Source organism: Sorex araneus, chromosome 4 (assembly GCF_027595985.1).
Source record: "Sorex araneus isolate mSorAra2 chromosome 4, mSorAra2.pri, whole genome shotgun sequence".
NCBI classification, from domain to species: domain Eukaryota; kingdom Metazoa; phylum Chordata; class Mammalia; order Eulipotyphla; family Soricidae; genus Sorex; species Sorex araneus.
Window position 1 is genome coordinate 149,204,612 of NC_073305.1, and position 27,703 is coordinate 149,232,314.

The window sequence follows — 27,703 nt, forward strand, 5'->3', positions numbered from 1 at the left end:
TGGGAACAAAAAAGCTAACCTGAAAGCAATCTGCTATTACACTGTAATATAGAGCGCCCACAGGCAAAAACTGGGGATTAGTAATCATACCAGGTTTTATTTGTGCCAGATTTGCAATTATTTACCTGCCTGAATAAATTTTTAATAATTTCATCTAGAATATACTGGAGTAAAATTGCTTTTGATTTGCTAAAATGTATGTAAATTTTCAACACTACAACCTAATTTATTAATGTTTTTTTCTTGCAAATGCATGCCTCTCTTTATAAATCTATCTGGGATTCGTCTTAATAACTTGGAAACAAGTTCCTACTTTCAGATACTCTATTTTTTTGTTATTCTCAAAAAAATAAGCAAAGGTATATTAAAAAATCTATTGTTCATCAAATAATATTTTCTATTATTCTACCCTTTAGAGTTTCCTCTCCTTTTTATATTCATTTTTATTAACATTTATCCCTCTTTTTATTATTTATTTTGGGTTTAGGGCCACACTTACAGGTGCTCAGCACTTACGCCTGGCTCTGTGTTCAGGTATCACTTCTGTCTGGCATGGGAGATCAGATACAATACAAGGCAAGACCCTTACCCAAACATTATCACTCTAACACCCGTCACTCAGTTTTAGCTTGTCTTTTCCACTGTACATTGTTTTGCTGTGAGTGGTGAATTTACCACCCATAGCAGAAACAAAAAACAAAACAAATGATTCTTTGCTCCTTGCAATCATAATTTAATTTAAAAACAAACAACAAAACTATACTATCTTTTCCAGTTTTACATTTGCCTTCTTCACTATGGTTTATCTCTTCAGATCCCTAAATCTGCTCTCACTGTACTCCTCTCTTAGGCATTCCTATCATGACCTTTGTCATTTAAATCGTTGATGACTTCTTGCTTCTTAAAACATCCATTTCTAAACTTTCTATCTCAAGATTTTCCTTCAACCTCTGCAAATTCCTCCAGTCTCTCATGGTTTATTTATTTTTTAATTACCTAAACTTTACATGTGAGAATTCACAAGATCTTGGTTCTATATTCTTATCTTTTTCTCTTTACACAATTTCTCTATATAATGTCATCTATTCACAAAGTGTTAGCGATGTTCAGCAAGATTATTTTAACTATAAATTTGACTTAGAATCTCCTCTAAACTCCAAATTCCTGTGTCCCACTGTTTAGAGTACATAAGTGATGAAGCCACATGACCAAGTTAATATCATGGGACTGATATTTGCTGCCTGTGTGACTTTAGGCAACATATTTAACCTCTCCGTGTGTTAGGTTCTCCCATTTCTAATGATTATTTTAATAGCTCATTTATTAATTTATAAGTATTGAATAAACTATCAAATATTATTAAATATCACTTAAAGTATTTCATGATACTTACATATGTTTAGACTATGCATCATGCACATGCAAATGAAAATGCTATATCATTTCCATCACAGCTATTCCTCACTTTAGCTTTCTCATTTCAGCATACAATATCATTTTTAATTGCTATATCTTTTTTCCTCTCTTTGACCCATTAAACAAATGAGAAGTGTTTGCACTAAAAGCAAATTAGACTACCTTACTTTGCTACAACACCATTCACAATTTTCCTAGAACACTTTGAATAATAAATTTGAATACTTATATTTATTCCTACATACTCACTTTGTATTTCTTCTCATACAAATCACATGTATACATACCATACACACAGTAAATATATTTACTTACAAACTCCATCTGTGACTGATACCTGCAACATATAAGATTGCAATTTTCTTGTTTCATATCTTTTGTCTCAAGTTTGGAAAATGCCTGCGCTAAGAAGGTTGCCTAACTTGGTAGATCTGTGCCACTTACTACTTCCTGTCATAGACCCCAATTGTTTCCTTCATTGTTTTCCCTTAATTTGTACTAAGGACATTTTCTACTTATTCACTGTTTCTCTTCTTTATGTCAAATCGTGAGCTCCATAAGGTCAGATTTTATGTCTGTTTATTTACCTCTGTTTCCTGGTAATTAATATATTACTTAGTGTATATGATAGATATATTAGTGAATATTTTTTGCAAGAATTCATGTCAGAATAAGTGAACTTAGGAACCTGATCTTTATAAACAATTTATTTTAAAGAGATTAGCTACTTTCATTTTAAAGACCTTCTTTTAAAGTATACTTTATTCAGTCAATTTTTTTAAAAAATACAAGATTTAAATATATGACAACGAAATATAATTTTGTACTACTATCTATCAATAACTATGTCAAAATGTCTTCAGAGTTAACAGGCATGCAGACTTACAGGGTAAGTTAAGTTGAAGTTAAGCAAAGTTAAAAATACTTGTAGAATTGAGAGGACTGATGAATTTTCTTAATTCTAGCTTTATATTTTTATGCTAGTCTACATTTTCCCTAGTTTATAATTTTTAAGAGGAAGCATTTAAAAATTGAATAATTTCTAAACCATTATAGTGTCATCAGGTATTAGGAGCATTAGATCTTCAAAATTACTATGTAGAATGAAGAGATGAAAACACATATAGTTTCAGTAATGAACAATACAACAACATGCAAGTGTGATTTGTGAGCACAATAAACAGATAAATTTTGTCTTGTTGCCTGACTGAGTCATTTTCAACTTTTAGGGAGATTCAAGTACAGTTTAAGTCACTGTGATAATCAGGGTTTCAAAAACCTATCATATGGGTTGTAGAGATAGCACAGGAATAAGTCTGGGTCTTCCATCAAAACCAAACCCTAGTTTAATAACTGTCACCTCATGTGTCCTGCAAGCACTGGATGTGGCCCAAATCTACCCCTTTCCCAAAAATATCTGTTATATGAAAGTTAATTTCAACATTTATAAAATTATCTTAATTATAGAGAGCTCGCGTAGGCATTCTCAACTCCCATTCTATCCTTTTAATCCAGTTCAAGAAATTAGAATACCAAATATCTGCATCTTCCAAACTCACTTGCAGCATAACTGATTCTATTAGTTAGTTGTAATCTAAGAGACTCTAAAGCAGAAGACCTTTAATGTACAAAATTGTTGAGGTTGGCCTCAATATTTCTGATGCTATGGAATGAATATGACAAGAGACAAGTTCATAAACCACGCATCTTTCTGACTAAATGATGTACCTGGAGGTAATAATCTAATAAAATTCCTAGATTTCAATTTCCCTAGTCCTTTTAATATGTTTGTGAGTACTCATTCTACATGGAATCCTTTCTGCTTATACAATATATCTTATATTAATAAACTTTAAGTCGGCACTAACATCCTTTTCTTCACTGTAATTAGTAAATCTCTGTCTAGCACTGAGGACTTATACTCACTTAGGTAGACCAATTTTTCTCATTAGCTCTGCTTTTATTTATCTGGAAAGGCATTGGTAGGGTCTCTGCCTTGTTGTGAGTAGGGATTACTCCTGGATCATGGGTCATTCTCTCCTGGTGATACTCAAGAGGCCATACATGGTCCTGGGGATCAGAACAGGGGCTGACTCATATGCAATGTGTGAGCTTTTACTCTCTGGTCCTATCTCTGGTGTTCAGAGTTTCATTTGCTCTACCGATTTTATATTTTTCATGGTATTTCTCCAGATAAAGTAAACTGCATAAAATTATGAAAGCACCTTGATGATTCCTTTCCCATTTCTTTGTTGGCATTAGTTAGTTTTTTCTCAAAATAAACCATTTGAAATTTATTCAAGCAGATGATTTTAATAATCTCTGATATTACAACGTCCCAGTTTCAAGCTTTGTCAATTTAGGGGCTGGCAATTTTATATCATATAAAATATCAGCCACATATTTCTTAACAGATCATCAGCAGCGTTTGATTAAAAGAAATAAAAGGAACTGATCCAGGGGAAGTAAAGCAGTTAGGGCACACTTGTCTTGCAGTTGCTGACCTGAGTTTGATCTTGAAACCAATATGATCCTCTGAGCCTTCGAGGACTAAAGACATGATCTCTGAGCTCAGAGCAGGGAGTAATCCTTAAGCAAACTGGTGAGCCCCCCAAAAAAGAACCAAAAACGTAAAAACTCATTTCCCATTTCATGCAGTACAGGCTAACATCAGACAATATAATTTAAGTTTGAAGTTTCAGTGTATTAATGGCTTAAAAATAAGCTATACTTGTCAAAAATAACAATGCAACATAACAAATACAGATGCTATAAAGTATAAATCATATGAAAGTTATTATAAAATATAATAAAATATGGTAGAACCCATACATTAACTAAGCTTCTAAACACTTCTTATGCCTTGTAAATTTGTTACTATTTGGGGCTAGCATAGTGATATCATATGGTCTGCCATATTCCTCTAACTATTTCAGGAAGAAATGACATATGTGCCCCAGTTTGTGAAGATTTCAGGTTGCTCTCAATTTTTCTCATTATCTCTAGAAATCTTTACTACTTTCATATTAGCTTTCAGACTGACAGAAAAGAGTAGAACACCTATTGCCTTCATATAAATATAGTTGGTATTATTAATCTCTGGATTTGAGTATGCTCCATAGCTCAGCAGGGAGGGCATTTGCTTTGCATGCGGGGGACCCAGGTTCGATTCCTCTGTCCCTCTTGGAGAGCCCGGCAAGCTACTGAGAGTATCCCTCCCGAATGGAAGAGCCTGGCAAGCTACCCATGGCATACTTGATATGCCAAAAACAGTAACAAGTCTCACAATGGAGATGTTACTGGTGCCCGCTCGAGCAAATCGATGAACAATGGAACGACAGTGCTACTGTGCTACAGTACTCTTACTCCATGTGTGTCTTCCTTTTTCTCTCACACATACAATGCTGAGTATCTGAAATCTTGCAAAGTTTATAAAAAGTTTTAAAGGGAAGGATGAGTAAAGAGAGATTTCTAAAATCTCAAGGCTGGGACGAATGGAGACATTACTGAGACCACTGGAGAAAATCGACAATCAACGGGATGATAATGATGATGATGATGATGATGGTTATGATGATGATGATGATGATGATGATGATAATGATGATGATGAAACTTCATTATTATGAACAAATGATTTATCATTATTTTTTCCACAAGATAAAATGATTTTCATTCTTTTGGAGACAATAGTATTTTGTTATATCCAAAGTAAAAATTAGGGCTGAGAGATCAAGATGAGGGTATTTCATAGTACCATGAGGAGGGCAATTATCTTGCATGAATGAGGCTTGGGTTGTCTCCTTGAAGCTCCCTCCAGGTCTCACAGCCCCTCTGAGGAGTGATCCCTGAGCACTGTGCTAGGAATAACTGCTGAACACAACCAAAAATCCCACCTTGCTAACACACATAACACGTGAAAATGGTCAACAGAAAACTGGTAACAAAGAACTGTATTTGTTTTTAACAGTATCTGAGCAGCCTTTTCCAAATGTGCTGTATAACCACACAGTCAGTGAATGAGCACTAGTTTTGTACAGTGATATTGGCATAATCAGTTCTTTAGCCAGTGGTCACAACCTCACTTTGACATGACGACTGCTGGGTTAGTAACTTCAGTTTCCTAGGAGTATAAAATCAGAGTTTACCATCACTCGCTGCACATACATATGTTTCCCTCTACCCTGTAAAACTAAAACCAAAATTCAAGAAAAACACATATCATTGAATATGAACAAAGCTTAGGGGTTGTTTTGCCTTTCTGACTTTGCATTTTCTCCAGGTCAGGAATACTGGAGTATTTGAATTTAAAACTTTCTCTGTGAATGCATCATCAAAACTGATAGCTCCGGAGAGAGAACCTTGTTGCTTTTCAGCAGTCGCATATTGTTTAGATACACAATGAATGACCCAGACACGATCCATATTTGACAGAGAAATAAAGACATCATAAATCAACTAAAATGAATCTTTAAAATTAGTAGAAATCTAACTAACACATGCTTAATAATTAAAATTTGAAGTTTAGAAAAATAGTAGAGAGGGTTAAGTGCTTGTCTTGCATGCAGCTGACAGGGGTTCAAAACCCTGCATTCGATATAGTCCCCTGAACCCAGGAGAGATTTCTCAATGCAGAGGCAGGAGTAAGCCCTGAGCACAGTTGTTTGTGGCTGAGAAGCAAAAAAAAAAAAAACAAAAAAAAATTAAAAGTAGTAAAGTAATTGGTGATAAGCCACACCTACCAATGACTTGATGTCTCTATGTGGACATTTGATGGCCAAAGCATCTTTGTAACCTTCAATATTTTATCATTTTTGTATTCGCAAAGTGTCAAGAATTTTTAAACTCTTGTTTTCTACTTATAAAGTGTCAACAGTAACTAGGTTGGTCTTTGTTTTCCCCCAACACCCTGCCATCTCTCCCTAGGCAATGTCTTACATAGAAGCATTTTTTTTTCCTGGGACATTATTTTCAGTCTCTTAATACACATGGAAGATTAGAAAATCTCATTTGGTTTATCCATTAATAACTGAGAGGAATTTGTTACCATTTGCATACAGGACCTAAGAGATTCATGTTTTAATAAAGGACAATTTCTCCATAACTCAAAAGAATAGAATATTTCTGCTGGTGGATTTTCAAGGATCACTGAAACTAGTGAAAAAAAAAACATTTGGGATGAAAACACTTATTATCCTACCATAATATTTGATATGTCTTATTTGCATAGACTGAGGTTTCACTTAAATAAAAGCCAATACTCGGGTTTAAACAGAATGAAATAAGTTAATATTAAACAAAAATCTAAGCTACTGAACTACTCTATATATTAATGGGAAACATTATTCTCTCAGTTTCTGTTTTACTTTGCTTTTTTAGTGAAGCAAAATAGGGGTTCTTTTGAAGGAAACTCAGAGATATATTAGGGGATAAAAGAGATGTACTCAAGACAGAACATGGGCTTCTCCAGAGGGGAAGGTGTTCTTAAACTAATTACATCTTTTAAATTTCCTTGTCTTCAGCAAAATGGACTTAAAGTTCACTACAGCTTTACTTATCTTTGGACAGGATTCTTCTTGACCTTAGACTGACTTCCCTTAGAGCATTTACTTTAGAAAACATGCAACTGCTAATTATTTCTCCCTTCTTTTGAGATATAAATCTTTCTAAAAGTGTTTTTCTAGTTTTACAATCCAGGAATGACTTTCTCAAGGACCTCTGAGTCATCTCTTCTAAATATATTCAGCATGGGAGCACCTACAGCAACAAATGGTCAAACAGAACTGGGGAGTTGGTTTCAACAAAACTGAGTTTCCTTGTGAAGACAGAGTTGCCATGTGATGAGTCTTTGAAACACTAATGTAGAGAGATGAGCACTCTGATGATGGGTGTAGTGTTGGGATGATGCATGTATGAACTTATCATCAACAGTATTGTACACCACGATGAAAAGTATACAGAATATTGATATAAAAAAAGCACCTGTATGTCTGAGTTTCTGTAGAAGAGTACAAATCTACCTTATTTGATTGCTTTGTTCTGAATTCTGAAGTACTTCTGTCCTGAAGGTGAGTGAGAGTATTTTTTTTAAATAAGGTTAATTTACTCATGGGATCTCTCTCCAAAAAGTTCCTAAAGACACAGTTGATTTTTGTTTCAAGGGAATTGAGTTCAGAATTAGGTTTGGTCTCTTTCCCTATTCAATACTCTTTCTTAAAAAGTAAATAAAGAAAAAGTATATCTTGTTCTGTTTATTGCTATATGGTAAAATATTTGCTTAGACAGTCTTAACACAGACATTTAAGTACCTGCATCCCCCCTTTTAAAGATTGCCTCAGGATTCCTTCATGAAACAAATATTCTGAACAAAGAAAATACAATACCTTTTTGTTTAACTTCAGTGGTGGTGGTTTCCTTTTCTGTTTTCTTTTTGGCATCTTCTTTTTCTGGCAATAAAAAAGAGAGTACCATAACCAAATGCCTGTTTACTTCTTATATATCTCAGGGCATACATGACTGCCATAAAGCCATCCAATTTATCTTCTACAGAATAATCTTAAATCAGAACAATAAGTTATGACAGATATGAACTACTGTCTACATAAGATAACAGTGGTTTTGCAATGCTTTCTCTTCAGGTAGGGAAAATTTTAGCCATGAGTTTTATAAAATGACCATAATAGAAACATTAGGGAGAATTGTTAATCATGGCTTAAATAAATATGTTTTCTAGTGAATATTAGAGGGAAATATTTATATTCCCTAAACTGTTAGGTCACCAAAGTGTATAAGATACTCAGGTATTTCTCAGGATCTGTTAGAATTAATTTCAGGTGCACTATTTGAAAACAACCATTTAAAACCAAAATTTAACAAAATGATAAAAATAATTTCTTCTGTATACATTAGTTTGTTCTTTTAACAAAACTTTAGTTCACTAAGTAAATTCAATAGTAATGTTCAAGTTCATATCAAACTCATATGCTCAAGTTTACATGGTCAAAGTAAATACTGAATTCTCATTGAGCAACAAATTTAGGGAAGAAAAATATAGCCAGCAGCATATTTGTAAGTGCATAGTCTTAAATTTTGCTTAATTTATCAATTTTATTTGTGCTTGCAATATAAAGATTGATGACATTTCTTAGAAAATTGTAGCATTTACAAGTAATGAGTCAATTCTTTAATGAGTCAATTCTTTAATTCCATACCTTTCTTTTTTGTTTCAGAAGTCACTTTCTTCTCAGCTTTCTTCTTTTCCCCTTCTTTTTCTAAAGAAATAAGTAAAAATAATAATTTAGAAAAATTTGTACAAAAGAAAATCCAGAATTGGAGTAATTATTGATAAATCTTCCCTGCCCTCAGATAGCTTTGTGACCTTGAATTAGAATTTAACCCTATGAAGCTGTATTTTCTGTATAAAACTCAAGTTTTACTATATCCATGCACACTCATATATATGCTATGTGGTAGATAAGTCTCAAAGAATGAAAAATTCGCTTTTTCTTTTTAAAAAAGAAATTATTAAAGCCCCATAATTTACAAAGGAATTTGTAGTTGAGTTTTAGACATACAGCATTCCAACACTGACCTTATCACGTGTACAGTTCCCTCCCCCAGTGTTCCCAGGCTCCTTCCCACCCACTCCCCACTCCGACACCTCGACCTGCCTTCTTGACAGGCACATTTTTAAGTTTGGTTATTGAAGTTTGGATTTCACCTTTTCAGTGTTGTTGACTCTATCTTTTTGGATATTTAGCTAACCACTTGGTTTTGTAATTTGGGGAGTCTGTTTGTAATTTGGGGATCTGTTTGTTTGGGGGGTCACATGCAGGCAAAAAAAATGTAACCAGGGTTACTCTTGACTCTGCACTCAAGAATTACTTCTGGCCGGGCCCCAGGGGACCACATGGGAAACCAGGGATTGAGCCCAGATTGGTTATGTGCAAGGCAAACACCCTCCAGTACTATGGCTCTGGTCCTATTACCACTTGTTTACACCACTGGTGTACCTGAATCCCTTTGACTCCTGTCCACACTCCCTCCTCCCATCCCCTATTGATTCCTGTCTGTATAGTGCCTGGACCATAATAAATGAAAAAAATGTAAACTTATAATATTGAAAAAGGAAACCTCAACTTCTGCTTTCCAGTGAAAGAGGAAGCCAGAGGTTCCTCTTGCCAAATGTTCCATCTCTGCCCCATCAACCTGACACATTTCATTCTCAAGACCCTGCCTGGCTCAACTTCCTGGGTTTTCCTGGACAATAAAACTCTGCCCTGGAGCCTAAGCTGACAAGGAGACCAATAAATGGATAATTCCCAGAGAGATTTAGACCAGCTAGACAGCCCTGTGACTTTCCTATATCTTTTGTAAGCACTTACAATTGAATAGAAATGCAAGGAGCCTTTAAACGCGCCTACACAAAACTCCCTCTTAATTTAGTCCTATACTTAGTTTCTCCCCACTTGGGGAGCTCATTCTTCTATCTCTTCTACTTTACAATAAACTTTTCTACTTTCCAACTCTTGAGTCTGAGACTCTTTATCTCTCAATAATTTAATTCTTTAAAATATTGAAGAGCCTGGGAATTGTGGGTGAACAGACACCAGCTGTGGTCACTCCTGCATCATTTGCATCAAAATTGTTTACAAATAATAAATAAAATGTTGTGAGATTTCTAGAGTAAACTATTGCCTGCCAAAGACCTAAAGTAAATTTTAATATATTCAATTCAAATAATTTGGGAGGAAATTTACTACAAATGAGCTAAAATATTATTTCATCTTTTTATATCCAGTTTTATTAATAATAATGTAGGCTATAAATATGACCTATTTTAATATAAGCATTTTCCGATCCTGTTTCTTGTCATTAAAGCTTTTGAGCGTGGTGACAACTGCTTGGCAGTGTGTTGTGGCCATGACTTCCATTGCCCTCTCTGAGTGGCTGTCTCAAGCAAGGTGCTCAGACTATTTTGGTACTGAGGAGTCACATAAATCTGAATTGCACTTACAACAGTTTGTGATGCCTCTAGACTTCTTTTTGAAAGATAGTTCTATTTTGGTAGTCTGGGAAAGCTTTACTAAGAAGAACAAAAGGAACCGTAAATTCCATAGCTGGATTCCCTTTGACACTTTTTTGGTAAGTGTACTTATCTTTAATAAAGTTGTATAGAGGTAGACAGTAATTGAAATGTAGCAGTAAGAACTTTTAGATTTGTGTCAGTTATAAAGTACCATTAGTGTGGGAAATTAATTTTTATGTGAGATTAGTAAAGCTATTTACCTTTTATTTATAATAACTTTCTTTGTGTTACTTGTCTCTCATCTCAAGTATAGATGTCAAGCATCCAAAGATATTCATTGCCCAGAACTAAGATGAGATTGTAATAATGCTGAGGAAATTTAATGTGCAGTTCTACTATGAATGCCTAAGTTGTCTACTAATGACTGCATCTTATTAAATATTGGAATTAATTCATTCCCTTAGGTACAAAGATTTTTTTACCTACAAGATCAAAGACAACACTTTCTTTGAGTGCTAGAAGTATAATTTATAGAAACCCCCATTTCAATTCCTAAAGATAAGTTAGTGTCATAGAGAGAAATATATTCACACACTATCTAAATGTGTCGACAGTATACCATTATAACTAACTCATCCAATCAGAAGTAGAAAGTCAAGAAGTCAAATTCTAAAAGTTTTAGAGTTAGAAACAAACCAATTGAATTTCATTTCAACATTTCCTAAAGGCTTATACATATTAAATATGCAAATTGTATTTAAAATTCTGAATAAAGATACTTTTGATTTAACTATCACCACTTTCAGCTTTTCTGGAAGAATTTCATGTGGCAGGGTTTTTTCTATCTTATCTAAGTAAAGGTGTATTTCAAACAATTGCATGCCCTTTGTTAAGTGTTACTTTCTTATGTAAAGTGCCAGAAAAGGGGTAATGACTGGAAAGATATATAGTTGATGAGGCACTTGCCTTGTGTGTTCCTACTATTAGATATCTGGCCCACATATGATTCCCTGAATTCTACAAGGAGTGACTCCTGAATGCAGAGCCAGAAGTTAAGCCCTGAACACTGCCAGGTTTGGCCTCAAAACCAAAACAAACTGACAATTCTGAAAAAAACACAAAACAAAACAAAAAAGAATTCATTCAAATACAGAGTACTTATGGACATTTCTTAATTGATATAAAACATCAATGTGTTAGTCATAGTAAGATCACAGCTCAAGTTTCATAATGTACTGAATAATATTTCATTTCCAGGTTCATGCCAATTATGTCAATGTTACTAAAGTTACTAAAGTCACTAGAGTTTAGAATGGAAGTAGAAATATGAGTCCATAACATGGAAGATGATTCTTTCTAGTCCCATAAAATAAATTTTACTCTTCAAATTAATATGGTGAGGATTTTATGTTTGGTGAAAAAATATATTTGCTTTAGCTCAGAATGAAGTGATGGTTCCATTATACATTCTGCCTGTCCTTATGGTATTACACTGAGAGAGTAGTGAATACAAGTAGAAGTCCACAAAAAGGCAGTATAAATAATGCACTTTCATAACATTTTTATGAATTAGACCTTTAAGCTGTCATTATGAGACTCATTTTATTCATGGTGAATTCATTTACAACATCAACTTCTGAAGATTCTACATTCCTTCAAGCACTATTGTTTCTATTCTATAGGTGATTTGGCAGCAGTGGAATTAGATTTTTCATTTATAAAACCACAACGATTTAATCACATTATACATGGAAGTATAGGCAACCCGCATTTTTTATAAAACTCTCCTGTCTCTCATTTTTTCTCTCCCTCAATCTATTATTTCTCTCTTCTAGTTTGTTTGCTCTTTTTGTTTATAATAACTAAAGAAGAGTTAGGACCATACATTTTCTCTGGGCTCCAAATTACATCTGTCTATAGAACATGACAGATATTCTTATTAGCATATTGTCTTTTTCTGGCAAAATTGTAAAATTCCTGAAATGAAGGCTCTATCAAGAAGGGATCATAAGGAACCTGTTTCACTGAGAGAAATCCTCTCCTCAGTGAACAGCTCGGAGCCATAAATAGATTATTAGCTTCTGAATAAATTAACATCAGATGAATGAAAAATTAAATTACTTTTTACATTCTAAGCCGTTACAATGGGCTTTTTCTTTTGCTTTTAAATGTTTTTTTCTTTCCCCTGCTCAAAGCCAGAGCATGCACAATAGTTAATTATAATTGTAAAGCTTTCAAAGATACTTGTTCCTAGGAAAAGGAGACAACAATTGCAAATTGTTTCATTTTCATCTTATGTTTTCTTCTTCTTCTCTTTGCCTTCTTATTGTAGAATTATCCAAATTTTATTCCTTAGATGGATGCATTTTTTCTAACAATCTATGGCTATGATTGATACATTCTTGATACCAGTCAAGTTAATAAAATGATAAAGACAATTTTATTTGTAATATTACAGCCCAAAATAGCAAATCTGTCACTGGCACTTCCCCTACTGCCCCGTGCCACCCTCTCCAGAAGTGAGATAAGAGTGAGAGTAGTTAGTCAGGAACCCTATGTACACTATGACTATGGTAACTTCCATGTAAGAAAATTAGTTCATTTATAGCAATGATTACTAAAGTTCTCCAATTTTATCTACAGTGACTAGACTAGACTGATCATGGGTGTGACCTTGGCCTGAATTCTATCTCTGACCTTTTCTGATATGGTGACATAGTAAAACTTCTTATGGTACACTGCATTTAATTTTGTTCATTTGAAAAGTTGGTCTATTAAAATATACCCTTATGACTTATTATTAGGAATGGAAAACTAAACTAAGTGCCTTAAGAGGAGTATATGGTCAAAGAAAGATAGTATTATCTGACTTTCTTATAAAATAATAAAAATCTCACCACATAATCTTCAGTAATATTTCATATACAAAATTTATTGACTTATTTGTGTAAGTACATTTGTTTTTATTTTTCTACATTGAGGGATACTGTATCTAGACTACCTTGTACTGAGAAACTATAGGTGAAAAGGCACACATGTACAAATTAACATGTTATGAAGGGTCACTGAATGAAAACGTAGCTTTCAGCCTCATTTTTACTCTAGTTAGTAACTTACTGTCTTATGCACCTATGAATATGCTTCTATTTTCAGTCATAAAGATCAGGAAAATATACAGAGTATGTTTGAGTCCTTCTCTACCCATCCATTCCTTCATTCATCAAATGAAGCATGCATCTAACTCCATTTATTTTCTAATTTTGCTAGAATAATTTAGAAACATTAGAGTTAAAATAGCTGTGATATATTCCCTGGTATTTCAGTGGCTTAACTGTTTGAGTTAATAATCCCCTTTTAGGTTTAAAATAATATTGCATTTGTATGACTATATGTCTGTCCCTGTAAATGTAATATGAACATGTGTATATGACATATCACATATCCCAAGACCCTAAATGGGGACATTGTAAATGTATCAAATCAGAACTTGGAAAGTTGGGCAGCTGGACCTGACCCACTAGGAAGAGAGTGGTAAGGTATATTCCCTAGAGTTGCAAAAAGTAGCTAACACATAAGATATTCTGTTTAATATATAATTTTCCATTTTATTGTGCCTAAAATAGGAGGGATTGAGAAGTTTAAAGAAGAGAAAATATATGATGATACATTATATTTTAATAGGGACTTTAGCTGTTGCTAGGTGATCACTAAATTGTGAGACCATTAAAGAGAAGACTAAGAAAGTAAAAAAGAAAATCAGCACAAATAGTCCTTGTCTTTATTTTCTCCCACTCCCAAGTTTCTTTCAGTTTTATTTGGAACTTTAGAAGCAACATTATAGAAACATGGTAGGAGAACCTTACTTCATGTTGTAATTAGGTTGCTATGACAACAAAGCTCTAAATTAAGCACTTCACTAGAGTTATCTGGCATAACTAAACTAGCCTTCCAGAAAATAAATCCAGTCTTTGTCTTGACTTTTCTTTTATTGATAGCTGAATTATTTTGAAAGAAGTTCTTAATATTTCCAATAAACAACTGATTCCTAACTAGCAATCGACTGCACCTTTCAGAGACTAAGCACACAGTTAAATTATCACTTATTTGCCTGATCAGTAAGTACTTATTTGTCTCACCAGACAACATTTTTCCAGAACCTAGAGTTTGAAAATTTTGTTTTAAGAACTTTAGGCATGAGAAAAGCAAGTTTTCAATTACAATAAGAACTTTACTAGACATTAAAAGTGGAAGCTAATGTCAGCCTAAGAAGTAAGGTGTTGAGTTATTATTCACATTCTTCAGATAAACAGACTGAGAAAAAATGATTTGGGTTTTTGGTATTGAATCTTGGGAATCATATAAAAGGAATGAGTTCTACCACTGAGCTACATCCCTGTGGAGAACCCTATTGGATATAAAAGTGTTCTTGATATAAATGTTTCAAAAAACTCCAGATTATAACAGCTTACAGCTTTTCAAAGACAGTATACTATACTTCTTTGTAAGATTGCTTCTTGTTAATAAAAAAATAATTCTTTTCTTATTATTTTTAGAACACATTTCAAGATTAACAGGCACAGGACTCTGTGTGTATCTCTGCTAACCTTGGTATCTGTCGCAGTTTATCTTCTAGTCTATAAAACTCATGGTAGAAGAGACTCTTTAAGCCAGTGAAAACTGGGATGATCCAATGACTCTAATAACAATACTTTTTTTTCTAAAACATAAAATATTTCTGTTTTTCCCCACAATCGCTAACACTTATATTAACCCCCCAGTTTAGTGAGACTATACATGAAGATATTTCTTTTTTTCTTTTTTTTATTATTGAATCACTGTGGGATACAGTTACAAAGCTTTTATGACTGAGTTTCAGTCATACAATGATCAAATACTCATCCCCCAACCACTGTCCATTTTCCACCATCAATGTCTCAGTATTCCTTCCACCATTCCCACCACTCCTACCACACCCAACCCTAACCTCTGCCTCTATGGCAGACAATTTCCTTCTTACTCTCTCTCTGCTTTAGGGCATTATGGTGTGCAATACAGATACTGGGAGGCCATCATGTTTGGTCCTTTATCTACTTTCGACACACATCTCCCATACTGAGCAATCTCATTGATTTAGTGAGCGTTTCTCTATCCCAGCTGCCTTTTACTCCAGCTCCTGAGGCAGGCTTCCAACTGTGGACTAATCTTTCTGGGCAGTGTCTCTACTGTCTTTGGGTGTAAGTCTCATATTATATTATTTTATGTTTCACAAATAAGTGCAGGCACTCTGTATCTGTCCCTCTCTTTCTGACTCATTTCACTTAGCATGATTCTCTCCATGTCCATCGACTTATAAGCAAATTTCATGACTCCATCTTTCCTAACAGATGCATAGCATTTCATTGTGTAGATGTTCCAAAATTTCTTTAACTAGTCATCTGTTCTCAGGCACTCAGGTTGTTTCCATGTTCTGGCTATTGTGAACAGTGCTGCAATGAACATACAAGTGCAGATGTCCTTTCCACTGTGCTTTATTTCACCTCTCGGATATATTCCCAGAAGTGGTATTTCTGAGTCTTATCCATTCCTATAGTCCAGGATTGGATAGTTATTTTATGATGGCAATTAATATTAGCTATTTGTTCCCATTAGACATGGTGGACATGATTTTTATATATGTCTAAAGCTAAAAAATACTGTATTTTATACTTTATTTGTATTTTTGAACTTTATTTATTCAAAATACAAAATACTTATCAAGGTTCTCCCTTGAACCTTCTTTACCCACAATCTCTTTCCTGTCCTCTTTCATTTAGAGATTCTTAGCTGTATTGTCAATGCCCATTGGCTTAATTTAATTTTACTTTGCTCATTCACCAATAATATTTTCTTATTTTATACATATAAAAACTAATTCTATATTTATCTTTTGAGATAAAAACGTCTGAGATAGTTTGCTCTTTATATATATATATATATATATATATATTTAAATTTTATTGGTGAATCACCATGAGATACAGTTTCAAACTTATGAACTGTCATGTTTGCATTTTGTTTACATCCCTCCACCAGTGCCATTCTCCTCCACCAATGTTCCCAGTATCCCCCCTACCACCCTCACCCCAACCCCCACCACCCACCCTGCCTCTGCTGCAGGGCTTTCCCTTTTATTCTCTCTCCTGTTGGATGTTTTAGTTTTCAGTAGAGGTATTGCTCTTCATAATCTCTACAACTAACTCCATTCCGCAGCAAATCATGTGAGTATGCAGTAATTCATACTAATAATTGCAGGTGATATATATTATTATGATTCTATATATATTGTCCTAAAATTTGATTGTAAATAGCTTAGTGATCATTATTTCCACAGCAGCAAAATAATAGCTATTTAAAGCTTGTGTTCAGTTTTTTTGAAAGGGGAGGAACTCCCAGCTGTGCTCAGGCTTACTTTTAGTTCTGTGCTAACGTAATATTTATTACAATATGTGGTGCCAAGCATTGAAGCCAGATTGTGTACAAGACAAGCATCTTTATCTCTCCGACCCAATAATTTATGTCAGGCACTTCTGTTCTTTCATTTCCTTTTTTTTTTTTGGGGGGGGGGTAGATGGTACTTGGGGAAACTCCAGGTTTCATGCCCAGTGTGCTTTATTGAACTGGGGTTGGTGGCATGTAAGTCCAGCATCCTACCCCCAGTTGTATCACTCAGTCAACTTCTATACATTTTGCAGTTGTGCTGTTTTTGTTGTCAAGATTTGTAGTTCATCATAAAGTTTGTATCTTAAGACCTTATCAGATGTACTATACACATGTTTTCCCCATTTAATTCTGATAATATTTACTGTGTAAAACCTTAATTTTGTGTAGTAGCAATTCTTTGTTTTTGCTTTCATTATCTTGCCTTTGGGAGAAAACTATGTCCCCTATTATATTTATAATGCCAATTTTGCAGGATTTTTGACATGTATATCTTATATATTTTCTAGTTTTAGGTATCAAATTTAAGTTTTTTATTTATTTTGCATGTGTTTTTGGATAATGAGTTAGAAAGAAATCCAATTTTATTTAGTGTGGACAAAATGTGCCTGATCAGTTTTCCCAGGATCATTTATTCATAAGATTTTCCTTTCTCAATTGAGTATAACTTTAAGTCATAAATTGTCAGTATATGTTTGTTTTTATTTAGAGAAGATCTTGGTTTTATATTGTTGATCTCTGTTTTTGTTGAAGAAAAAAATATATACGTATACTAGAAGTGGTGGGGGTATGGACTACACCCAACAGTGCTCAACTTCTATGGTCTATCTGGCTTTCTGCTCATTGATTACACTTGTTGGCACTTGGGGTAGGGATGTTGTAGTACAGGTGTTTGAACCGGGGTTAGTTTATGTAATGCAAAAACCCTAGCTCCTCTGCTACGTCCGTAGTTCCTAAATACCATGTTGCACTGTTGTCTCGTTGTTCATCGATTTGCTCGAGCGGGCACCAATAACATCTCCATTGTGAGACTTGTTGTTACTGTTTTTGGCATATCAAATGTAGCTTTTGATGTTCTGCTGTTTAGGCGGGATACTCTCGGTAGCTTGCTGGGCTCTCTGAGAGGGATGGAGGAATCAAACCTGGGTCGGCTGCGTGCAAGGCAAATGCTCTACCCGTTGTGCTATTGTTCCTAATTACAATAGTTTTGTGTATACCTTGAAAGTTTAGGTAACATGAACCCTCCATTTTGCTTCATTTTTCTTAAGATTAATTAAGTATTCAGAGTCTTTATGTTACATATAATCAGTGTAGAATTTTTTAATTTCCTTTAGAAGTACAATAAAGTTTTTATACTTCTAATTTCCTTTAGAAGTACCATAAAATTTTTATAGAGATTACATTAAGCCTATATACTACAATTTTATATTGATAAAATTGGAATTTTGAGTATATTAATTATGCCATCTATGATAGGAAATATATTTTTATTTCTTAGTATATTTTCTCTGATATTAGCAGTGTCTTAGAAGTTTTATTACTTTTTCAAGTACTTCGTTAATTTTTAGACCCTTTATCCCTTTTGTTAAATTCATTCCTAGGGAGTTAATTCTTTTTACACAATTATAAATGAGATGCTTTGAATTTCCAATTTGTCCCATATTGTTTGTATGTAAGAATATAGGATACTTAGTATATTTATTTTGTGTTATATTTATTTAAGTTTTTGTATTTATATTTATTTTGCATTATATGTTATATTTGAAATAATATTGACTCCTTTTTATTTCTTATTGTACAGTTGATCTGGTTAGTACAGACTTGGCAAGAGAAAATGGTGATATCATTTTTATTATTTTAAGAACAATTCTGTTTGTTTTTTTTACTATTGTGTATAGTAGTTGTGGATTTATAATATATGATCCTTATTATGTTGAAAGATAGTTCTTCTATTCCTATTTTAACAAGAATATTGTTACTTGAATCTTATCAAATGTTCCCCTGCATTTCATGTAAGGATGGTTTGACAGATGCAAATCAATCAGTGCAATATACTATACTGACAAAATAAAAGAGAGAAATAACATCACGATCACTATCACTATCATCCCATTGATCGTGGATTTGTTCAAGTGTGCCCAGTAATGTCTCCATTCATCCTAGCCCTGAGATTTTAGCAGCCTCTCTTTTTTTTTTTTATTTTTTATTATTTTTTTTTATTGTGCCTATCCTTTATTTTTTTTTTTAATTTTTATTAAATCACCATGTGGAAAGTTACAAAGTTCTCAGGTTTATATGTCAGTTATACAATATTCAAACACCCATCCCTTCACCAGTGCCCAAATTCCACCACCAGAAACCCCAGTTTACCCCCCGCCCCCACCCCCTACCCCCTACTGTATAACTAATGAATTTCACTTCATTTTTTCTTTACCTTGATTACATTCCATAATTCAACACAAAACTCACTATAGTTGACATAACTCTCTCTCTTTTTTTCTCTTTTTCCTTTTCCATTTTTTTTTTTTTAATTTTTCCCCCTCATCCCCCTTCCTGTGCCTCATAGTATGGTGTACTCCACACCACGTTGGCCAGCGTGGGGCTTTTGCTTAGCTCATAGTCCAGAGGTGGCTGTTACATTAAGAACCTTCAATATTTCAACAAAAACTTACTGTTATTATTTGGAGTTTCCCCCCCAAGTCTGACCTGTTCAAATGGAACCCTTTCACATTGATGACAATTATAAATGTTAAGTCGCGCGGACGCGGCAGCGTCCGCGCGGTTTTGGATTTCTGTATAAAGTCCTGGGAAAATTCTGCCAGAAACCAATTCCTAAAGCTGTCTCTGGTTCCCGCTTGTTCCACATCCACCGGCTCTGCAGGGGCATGGGCGCCCGGGCCGAAAACCCGGCCGGCCGGAGCCGAGCACGGGCCCGACTAGGGCTGGCTCTGTATCCTGCGGCTGTTTCAAGTTCAAAGCACACATTTTTTTTTTTTTTTTCTGCGCCACCAAGTTCGTACCTTCTCAACGGACCCACAAAATGTCGGACACCACGCCTTCTCCCGGAGGGGAGAGAGACCAAGAAGGAAGGTTCTTTCCTCCGTTAGCCGGCGTGGGGCAAAGGCTTAATTCACAGTCTCCATACATGGGTGCAGGCACTTGCTGGAACCCCAATTCCTAAAGCTGTCTCTGGTTCCCGCTTGTTCCACATCCACCGGCTCTGCAGGGGCATGGGCGCCCGGGCCGAAAACCCGGCCGGCCGGAGCCGAGCACGGGCCCGACTAGGGCTGGCTCTGTATCCTGCGGCTGTTTCAAGTTCAAAGCACACATTTTTTTTTTTTTCTTAGCAGCCTCTCTTTACTCATCCTTCCCAAAGGTGCTGCATTCAAGACTCTTTCAAGGTCAGGAGAATGAGAACCATCATTGTTACTGTATTTGGCATATGAATACGCCATTGGGAGCTTGCCAGACTCTTCCATGGGAGCAAGAAACTCTCGGTAGCTTGCCAGGTTCTCTGAGAGGGAATCATATATTTCTTAGAGAAATAACATGATAATATAAATACATTTTTAAACATCAAAAATATCTGAAAAAGTCTTTTCAATAGTTGTATGCCTCAAGCAATGAAATAAAATGGATTCAATTTTAGTAAGAACCACATTGACTTTGAGGTGATAGGTGAGACTAGTGAACATATAACACATGACCTACATGCAGATGCATGGTCTTTAGATAAATTATATACATCCTATAGCCTGTGAGAAAATTGATGTTGGGAGTGTAAGTAATATATCTAACTTCACAAATCACAAATGTTGCAGAAAAAGGGATTCAAGAACAAATTTGTTCTCTTCCTTGTAATTTGAAAATTTCAGTAAGAGTTAGCTTCTATTTATCAAAAACTTTGCAATCTAAAGCCATAAAACATGGGGCCAATTCCTGCCCCTATCTTTTGTGAAATTTATCTTCAGATTCTTCACAAGTTGTATGACAGAAAGACTATGTTTTCTGTTTCTGAATATAATACTCAAAAGGAGATTGATGCAAAGATAAGACATTTCAAATATTGAAAACAGTTATGTTAAATTATGCTGAAAACGTTTAAGTCACCTTTTGACAATTTTTTAATGGCAATTTTTAGAATAGCATTACATTGTTTTTAATGGGTTATGTTTGAATGGATGGAGTGTGTCACATTTATTATTTTTACTTTTAAATGTAGAAACATAAAAGATAAGCTCAATGTGTTTTTTTTTGTGGTGTATGTATACTTACATACACTAAAGCGATAGCACAGAGGGTAGGGCATTTTCCTTGCACACAGCTGACCCGGGTTTGATTCCTTCGTCCCTCTCGGAGAGCCCCGCAAGCTACCTAGAGTATCCCGCCTGCCCGGCAGAGCCTGGCAAGCCACCCGTCGCGTATTCAATATGCCAAAAACAGTAACAACAAGTCTCACAATGGAGACGTTACTGGTGCCCGCTTGAGCAAATAAATGAACAGCAGGACGACAGTGCTACAGTATATTTACGTGTGTGTATGTGTGTGTGTGTGTGTGTGTGTGTGAGAGAGAGAGAGAGAGAGAATGAGAGAATAAAAGAGAATATTTAATCATTGATTTTGTATTGCAGAAAACAAAGCATTGGGGCTAGAGCAATGGGAGAGCAGGTAGGGTAGGCTGCTTGCCTTACAAGTGAGTGACTATCCCCAGTTCAATCCCCTGCACTAAATATGGTCCCCTGAGTACTAGCTGGAACGATAGCACAGCGGTTGGGCTTTCGCCTTTTACATGCCAACGTGTGTTTGATTCCTCCGCCCCTCTCGGAGAGCCCAGCAAGCTACTGAGAGTATGGAGCCTGCACAGCAGAGCCTGGCAAGCTAACCATGTGTATTGGATATGCCAAAAAACAGTAACAATAAGTCTCTCAATGAGAGATGTTACTGGTGCCCGCTCGAACAAATCGATGAGCAACGGGATGACAGTGACAATGACAGTGAGCACTAGCAAGAGTAATTCCAAAGTTCAAGGGCAGGAATAAGCCCTAAGAACTGCCAGGCATGGCCCCAAAATAAAGCAAACAAAAAAATCAAAGGTTTACTTAAATTCAAAGATTTTTGGTCAGGTAATTTCTCCATATACATGCATTTGTCTTTGGGTAATCTCAAAGGTACCATTGAATTTTCTTTTTAAAAAAAAAATAAGTTTAAGTTATACAATTATCACTTGGATTTTGTTACTTTTGTGTTTGTTTTTTTCTCAGGACCAATTCCTTGCTCTGTTCTCAGGTGACAATATGGGCTGACAGGGTTTGAATCCTGTAGTATGCAAGACAAATGCCTTCTCCACTATAATATCTCTTAGAACCGTAGTTGTTTGCCAGGAATACTTCAAACTTAGCGTTTATGCCTATGTATAATCATTACTTACACTGGATTTTTTTCTTTTGATAATTTTTAATTTTTATTATTTTTTAAATTTTCTTCTTTTTTTTATTGAATCACCATGTGGAAAGTTACAAAGCTTTCAGGTTTTAGTCTCAGTTACAAAATGCTTGAACACCCATCCCTTCACCAGTGCACATATTCCACCACCAAGAACCACAGTAAACCTCCCCCCCACCCCGCACCCCACCCCCACCCTATGTAGCTGATAAATTTCACTTTACTTTCTCTTTACTTTGATTACATTAAAAAAAAAACTCATTATTATTGTTTGGAGTTTTCCCAAAAACAGATGACTGGTAAAAGAAACTTTAGTACATTTGCACTAGATTTTTGATTGCAAACTTTTTAAGTGTGTCCTTCAATTGAAGAAAAAAAAGCATAAATGTAAGAGTTTTCTAATAGCTTTTCAGATTAAATATAATAATATCTGCATAGATTATCTTAAACATTTTATTTAAATGCTCTTCTTCATTTCATTGCAGTTGGATATGGGTTACAAAAGTGTATCATTGCATTTAAAATAGCAAGACTTCCTAGAAATATTGCAAAATTGAGCTTTTATTTTTTTTGGCTTTTTTGGGTCACACCCAGCGATGCTCAGGGGTTACTCCTGGCTTTGCACTCAGGAATTACTCCTGGCGGTGCTGGGGGACCATATGGGATGCCGGGGATCGAACCCGGGTCGGCCGCGTGCAAGGCAAACGCCCTACCCGCTGTGCTATCGCTCCGGCCCCTGAGCTTTTCTTTTTAATGAATAAATTTGCATCTCAAATGGTTATTTAAAAAAATAAGTATAATTATAAATTAAAAATACATATATTTAAACGGCAGAGCTTGGTAAGCTACCCGTGTTGTATTTTATATGTCAAAAACAGTAACAAGTCTCACAACTGAGACATTACTTGTGCCTGCTTGAGAAAATTGATGAACAATGAGACAACAGTGTTACAGTGCTACATACTTTTTGAAAATACCATTTCAAAAAGTGCTACTTTAAAAAAAATAGCAAAAAAAATGACCTGAGCCTTCAGGGCTTCGTTTACTAAGTAAATAAGTAAAATTCAATATTTTTTTCAAGTATAATTAGACTTTAAAATTATCAAAAGTTCTTCTGGGCTGTGTGGCACTTTATAAGTCTGATTCTCAATTGAATTGATTTAGTTTTTTAAATATGTCTAATGGGTAGTAATATCTATTTATAAATGCATTTATTTTCTTTATACAAGACGTAACTTTCAAGCTATAAGATTTCAAACATATTGAATTCAGATTTGCTTAAACTGATGAACTACATGAACTTTATCATCTTTTAGTAATTAACCAAATTAACAATTTATATTTTTCATGATATAAAATCTATTCTAGTAGATTAAATGTTTTAATAAGAAATCATTGTATTGTTTAAAGCAAGCATCCCTCACTTTATTTTATTTAAACAGTTGTCAACTTGTCACTTATCCAGTTGATCTTTGATTTGCTTGAGTGGGTGCCAGTAACGTCTCCATTTGTCACTGTCACATGCCTAAAGGTATCTGCTCGCTCCAGGAACAAGAAGAGCCTCACACCATTATTCAGGGTTTTGACAAAGTCTGACCATGTCATAGGTGGGCAGCCATGCAGTCTTTTGATATCCCGTGGAATCGAGTAGGTAACAGCTCAAGTCCAGCAGCCGTCTCTGAATCACATTACATGTCTGGCCCATCTGATTTTTGAAACCTTGGCAAATGAGACAATGTCCCTGACTCTTGACCATTGATGGAGTTTGAACCGCAGATTCTTTCTCTCACTCGAGTGAAATGTGATACTCCAAGCATAGCTCTTTCGATTCCTCTTTGGGATACTCGAATAGTGTTCTCCTCCTGTTTTCCTAGGTCACAGGTCTCTGAGGCATATGTTAGTGCAAGAAGAATGGTGGAGTTGAAAAGATGTGCCCAGAGCCAGATGTTCTTCATCTTCTTAAACACTTCTACAACACTCTTGAAGGCATTCCACACTACTCTCTTCCTCCTGCACAATTATGGTGCCAAGTTGTTCCTCATGTTAAGTTCTTGACCCAGGTACACATAGTTGCTGCATTCAGAGATGTTCGTTCCATTCAGAGCAAATGGAACCTCAGTGACTAGTTCATTTTTCATGAACATTCTCTTGGTGAGATTCAATTGTAGTCTGACCTTTCCACACTCACTGTCGAAGTCAGTCAGCATTTGTGCTGCTTGGCTAATGTTTGGTGTTATTAGAAAAATGTCATCAACGAAGTGGAGTGGTGTAGCATCCGACTGTCTATACTGTCTATCTTCACTCCCATTCCTTCCTCTCCAGTCATTTCATGACGTTCTCGAGGATGGCACTGAAGAGTTATGGTGAAATGGTATTACCCTGCCGAACCCCTCTTTTTACACCGATGATTACTTCCTTGCAGAATGGTGAGATCCTGGTGGTGAATCCGTAGTACAGCTCGCAGAGGAAACTGATGTTTTGAGTTTGAATGCCCTGTTTGGCTAGGGCTTCGATGACACTTCAGTCTCAACAGAATCAAAGGCCTTCTTTAAATCGATGAATGTTAGACAGAGCGGCATCTTGAACTCTCTCGAAATTTCAATGAGCTTGGTCACTGTGTGGATATGGTTAATCGTGCTGAATACTTTTCTGAACCCGGCTTGCTCACAAGGTTGTCCTTCATCTAGTGTTCTGCCTATTCTATTCAGAATGACTTGAGGAACAACTTGTAGACAATGGACAATAGGCTGTTGGCTGATAGTTGCTGATGTCGTGGATGTCTCCCTTCTTGTATATCAGAACAGTTCTGCTGGTTTTCCATTGAGACAGAATCTTGCATTCAGACAGGTAGCACGTGAAGAGCTGAGTCAGTCTATTGACAAGTACTGGCAACAGAGTCTTCAGGTGTTCGGGTCTGACCTTGTCTGGACGCGTCCTTACCGACGAAATGGCATGTTGGATTTCGGAAGGGAGGACGTTGGGAACGACATATCCATCCTGCGGAATTTGATATGTGGGCAGGTGGACGTGGCTATCAAAGAGAATCGACTAGATGTTGTAAATAATCCTCTCCATTGCCCTCCTGGTAGATGTGATAGATCCATCAGAGGGCAGTCATCTTGGTCTTGTAGTTGACGAAGGACAGGGGAGTGTTGCAAATACTTTTCCCGGCTTCTGCCACATTGGCCAACACTGCTGCTCTTCTCTCTTTGAGGTCTTTCTTTAATGCTTCTCTGCACAGCTTTGCAAGCTCAGATGTCAGCTTGTCATTGCCTGAGGCTTGAACCAGACCATGTTGGCAAATGAGATTGAGAGTTTCCGAGGACAGGCATCTGTTTGTGGCTTTCCCACTCTTGGCATTCTTTTCACAGTCATGGAAGTGCTGAAGCAGTTGATCATATTCCTCATCAACGTTGTCAAGAACGGCATCTTCCCATGTTGCAGCAATAGTGCCCAAAAGCTCCCAGTTGGTGGTCATTCTGGGAGTTCTCTTCTTAAACTTAAACTTTGCAGACCTTTCTCCCTGCTCTGTGAAGTAGAATTTTGCACGAAGGAGATGGTGGTTTGGTCCCATTCGGAATTTGGGGACAACAACGACTTTGGTCAGGCAACACCGTCGATTGAATTGATTGAAGGCTCAGCCCATGCATGAGGCTCCACTACCCAGCCACGGCCACGCTCCAGGCCGCTTTCCGGACACTCAGGCCGAGCCTCATGCATGAGTGAAGTCCCACAGAACCAGGTAAAGCAGAACTTTGTGAACTTGGACTCCAGGCTCAACGGGACCAGGAAACAGAGATCCTCTGCCTGCTACCCCCAATCGCTTGCACCCCAGGGATCACACCAATTTCCCACCCTACCAGCACCAGAAAAATACCTCATCAGCCAACCTCCACTACCTCCACTACCCAGCCACCACCACGCTCCATGCTGCTTTCTGGACACTCAGCTGAGCCTCACGCAATTGTCAATTGATTTAATCTATTTGATAAAAATTGACCTGGCTTTAGAGTTGCAACCTATTACTCATCGATTACTCAAGTTTTAGAAAAAAAGAAAAATATAATTTAGAATTGTCATAAAACTTGTGTAATAGGAGCAAATGTTTAGGTATTCAGATATATATGACAAATAAACATAAAGTGGTAGCTGCAATATATAACTTTCAAGATGCAGTTCTTGCTAATACTTTATAACAAAAAAATGCTAGCACAAGAGGAGTTCAACCAGAATTTCATAACACACTAGCTATTAATAGATTATATGCATGAAGACTCACTAATCACTGAAGTCCTGGCTCAATATTTATAGGCCAAGAAAGAGAATAAAACTACATTTATGTCTCCTCAAAAAAGTTAAAAGGAATTATATAAATAGTGCTGATCAAAGCAAGCTCCCTGAGTATTTTCTGTTTCTTGGGTGCTGCCTCTTCACCCCTACAATAAAAACTGATTATTATTAAAGAGTTAAGACATGCAAAGACTAGCTACGTTTACACAAATGCAGACAAGAAAATCAAAATATCTTCTCCCACTGACATTAATGTTTTTTTTCACAAAACATATTTAAATAATAGCAACAGTGGGGGGTTGGAGACATAGTAGAGGGGGTTGGGTGCTTACGTTGTGTACAGCCAACATGGGTAGCATTTCTGGACACATATGGTCCCCTGAGTTCTACCAGGAATGTACTCAGAGCATGGAGCTGGGAGTAAGCCCTGAGAACATCAGAATGTGGCCCAAATATGTTGCTGAAAATAATGATAGGAAAGGAAAACCAATTAAAGAGAAATAGCCTAAGTTTATATATATATATTTTTAATGTATACTAAAGCACATTTATGCATTATAATCTGTGGAAACACATTTCCCACACTTTATTTTACATAATTTCTTTTATTTATTTATTTATTTAGTATTTAGTAACTTGTTATTAAAAATTACTTTTCTGAAATACTCAGCTTAATCACATTGGTCTTAATGTATGAATTCAAATATAATATATTGCCCCTTTTCAGCCCTAGCACAGTGACAAAATAAAAATAAATGAGTCCAAAAGTTTTGAGTTCATTATGGTGTTTGTGTTACCTCTTACTAAATTAGGAAAGAATTATTTATTCATGCTTTACTAAGGATTTTATACTTTTGAAATAATAGTTTCATTTATTTTGAACATTCTTTATATGAGTATTTAGATGATTTTCTAGTAATAAAGATTTTGTATTTTAATTATTAATGCAGGCACTTGTTCATTATCTATATCACTGTCACTGTCATCCTGTTGCTCATCGATTTGTTCAAGCAGGCACCAGTAACATCTCTCATTGTGAGACTTATTGTT

At 35.6% G+C, this 27,703-nt stretch overlaps 1 protein-coding gene across 10 annotated transcripts in view; it reads right to left on the bottom strand.

Annotated features, from left to right (window-relative positions):
• Positions 1 to 27,703, bottom strand: part of TRDN (triadin) — a 417,254-nt gene that overhangs the window by 201,526 nt on the left and 188,025 nt on the right. For all 10 annotated transcript variants that reach the window (XM_055136162.1, XM_055136157.1, XM_055136159.1 and 7 more), the window contains 2 exons: positions 8,628 to 8,687; positions 7,800 to 7,862 (listed from right to left, as the gene is read on the bottom strand). In XM_055136162.1, the coding sequence (XP_054992137.1) occupies positions 7,800 to 7,862; positions 8,628 to 8,687 (123 nt within the window). The remainder of the gene's footprint in view (positions 1 to 7,799; positions 7,863 to 8,627; positions 8,688 to 27,703) is intronic.